Genomic DNA, 494 nt, shown 5'->3' with positions numbered 1-494 from the left:
CTAACAGGTTAAGGATGCTGTACATTTTTAAGTGTTATCCTATAGAATAGAGATGTAAAATGACATTAAAAGTCCCATTCACATGCAAAGCTGGTACTATAAATACCTGTTCATCTCAAAAGTATTAAGCTATAATTCTTTAAAAAAAAATTATTGATTGCTAGTATTGCCTCCCCTTAAGTATCTTAGGTATCTCAGTGTTGTAACATAATTTCCTTGTATTCATGGAACTCCTACATCAACAGGTGAATCATGGAACCCACTAAAACTACGTTACCAACTGCGCAATGTGCGAGAGCGGTTGGCCAAGAACCTGGTGGAGAAAGGCGTTCTTACCACAGAGAAACAAAACTTCCTCGTGTTTGACATGACTACCCATCCCCTCACAGACAACGTTACCAAAACAAAATTGGTGAAGAAGGTGAGTGGGAAAAGCAGTCTCTGGTGGTCAAGATATGCAGGAAACTTTTAACCCCTTGGATTTGGGTGACGCC

At 39.5% G+C, this 494-nt stretch overlaps 1 protein-coding gene across 1 annotated transcript in view; it reads left to right on the top strand.

Annotated features, from left to right (window-relative positions):
* LOC119593118 (Golgi phosphoprotein 3 homolog sauron-like) overlaps nt 1–494 on the top strand; it is a gene marked incomplete in the record, with an annotated part of 21765 nt that overhangs the window by 18784 nt on the left and 2487 nt on the right. The window contains 1 exon segment of the mRNA XM_037942081.1: nt 246–421. Within this exon segment, the coding sequence (XP_037798009.1) occupies nt 246–421 (176 nt within the window).

This window comes from Penaeus monodon, chromosome 31 (genome assembly GCF_015228065.2).
Source record: "Penaeus monodon isolate SGIC_2016 chromosome 31, NSTDA_Pmon_1, whole genome shotgun sequence".
Classification (NCBI taxonomy): Eukaryota; Metazoa; Arthropoda; class Malacostraca; order Decapoda; family Penaeidae; genus Penaeus; species Penaeus monodon.
Note: the sequence above shows the minus strand (reverse complement) of the source record. Positions and strands in the feature narration are given on the sequence as shown.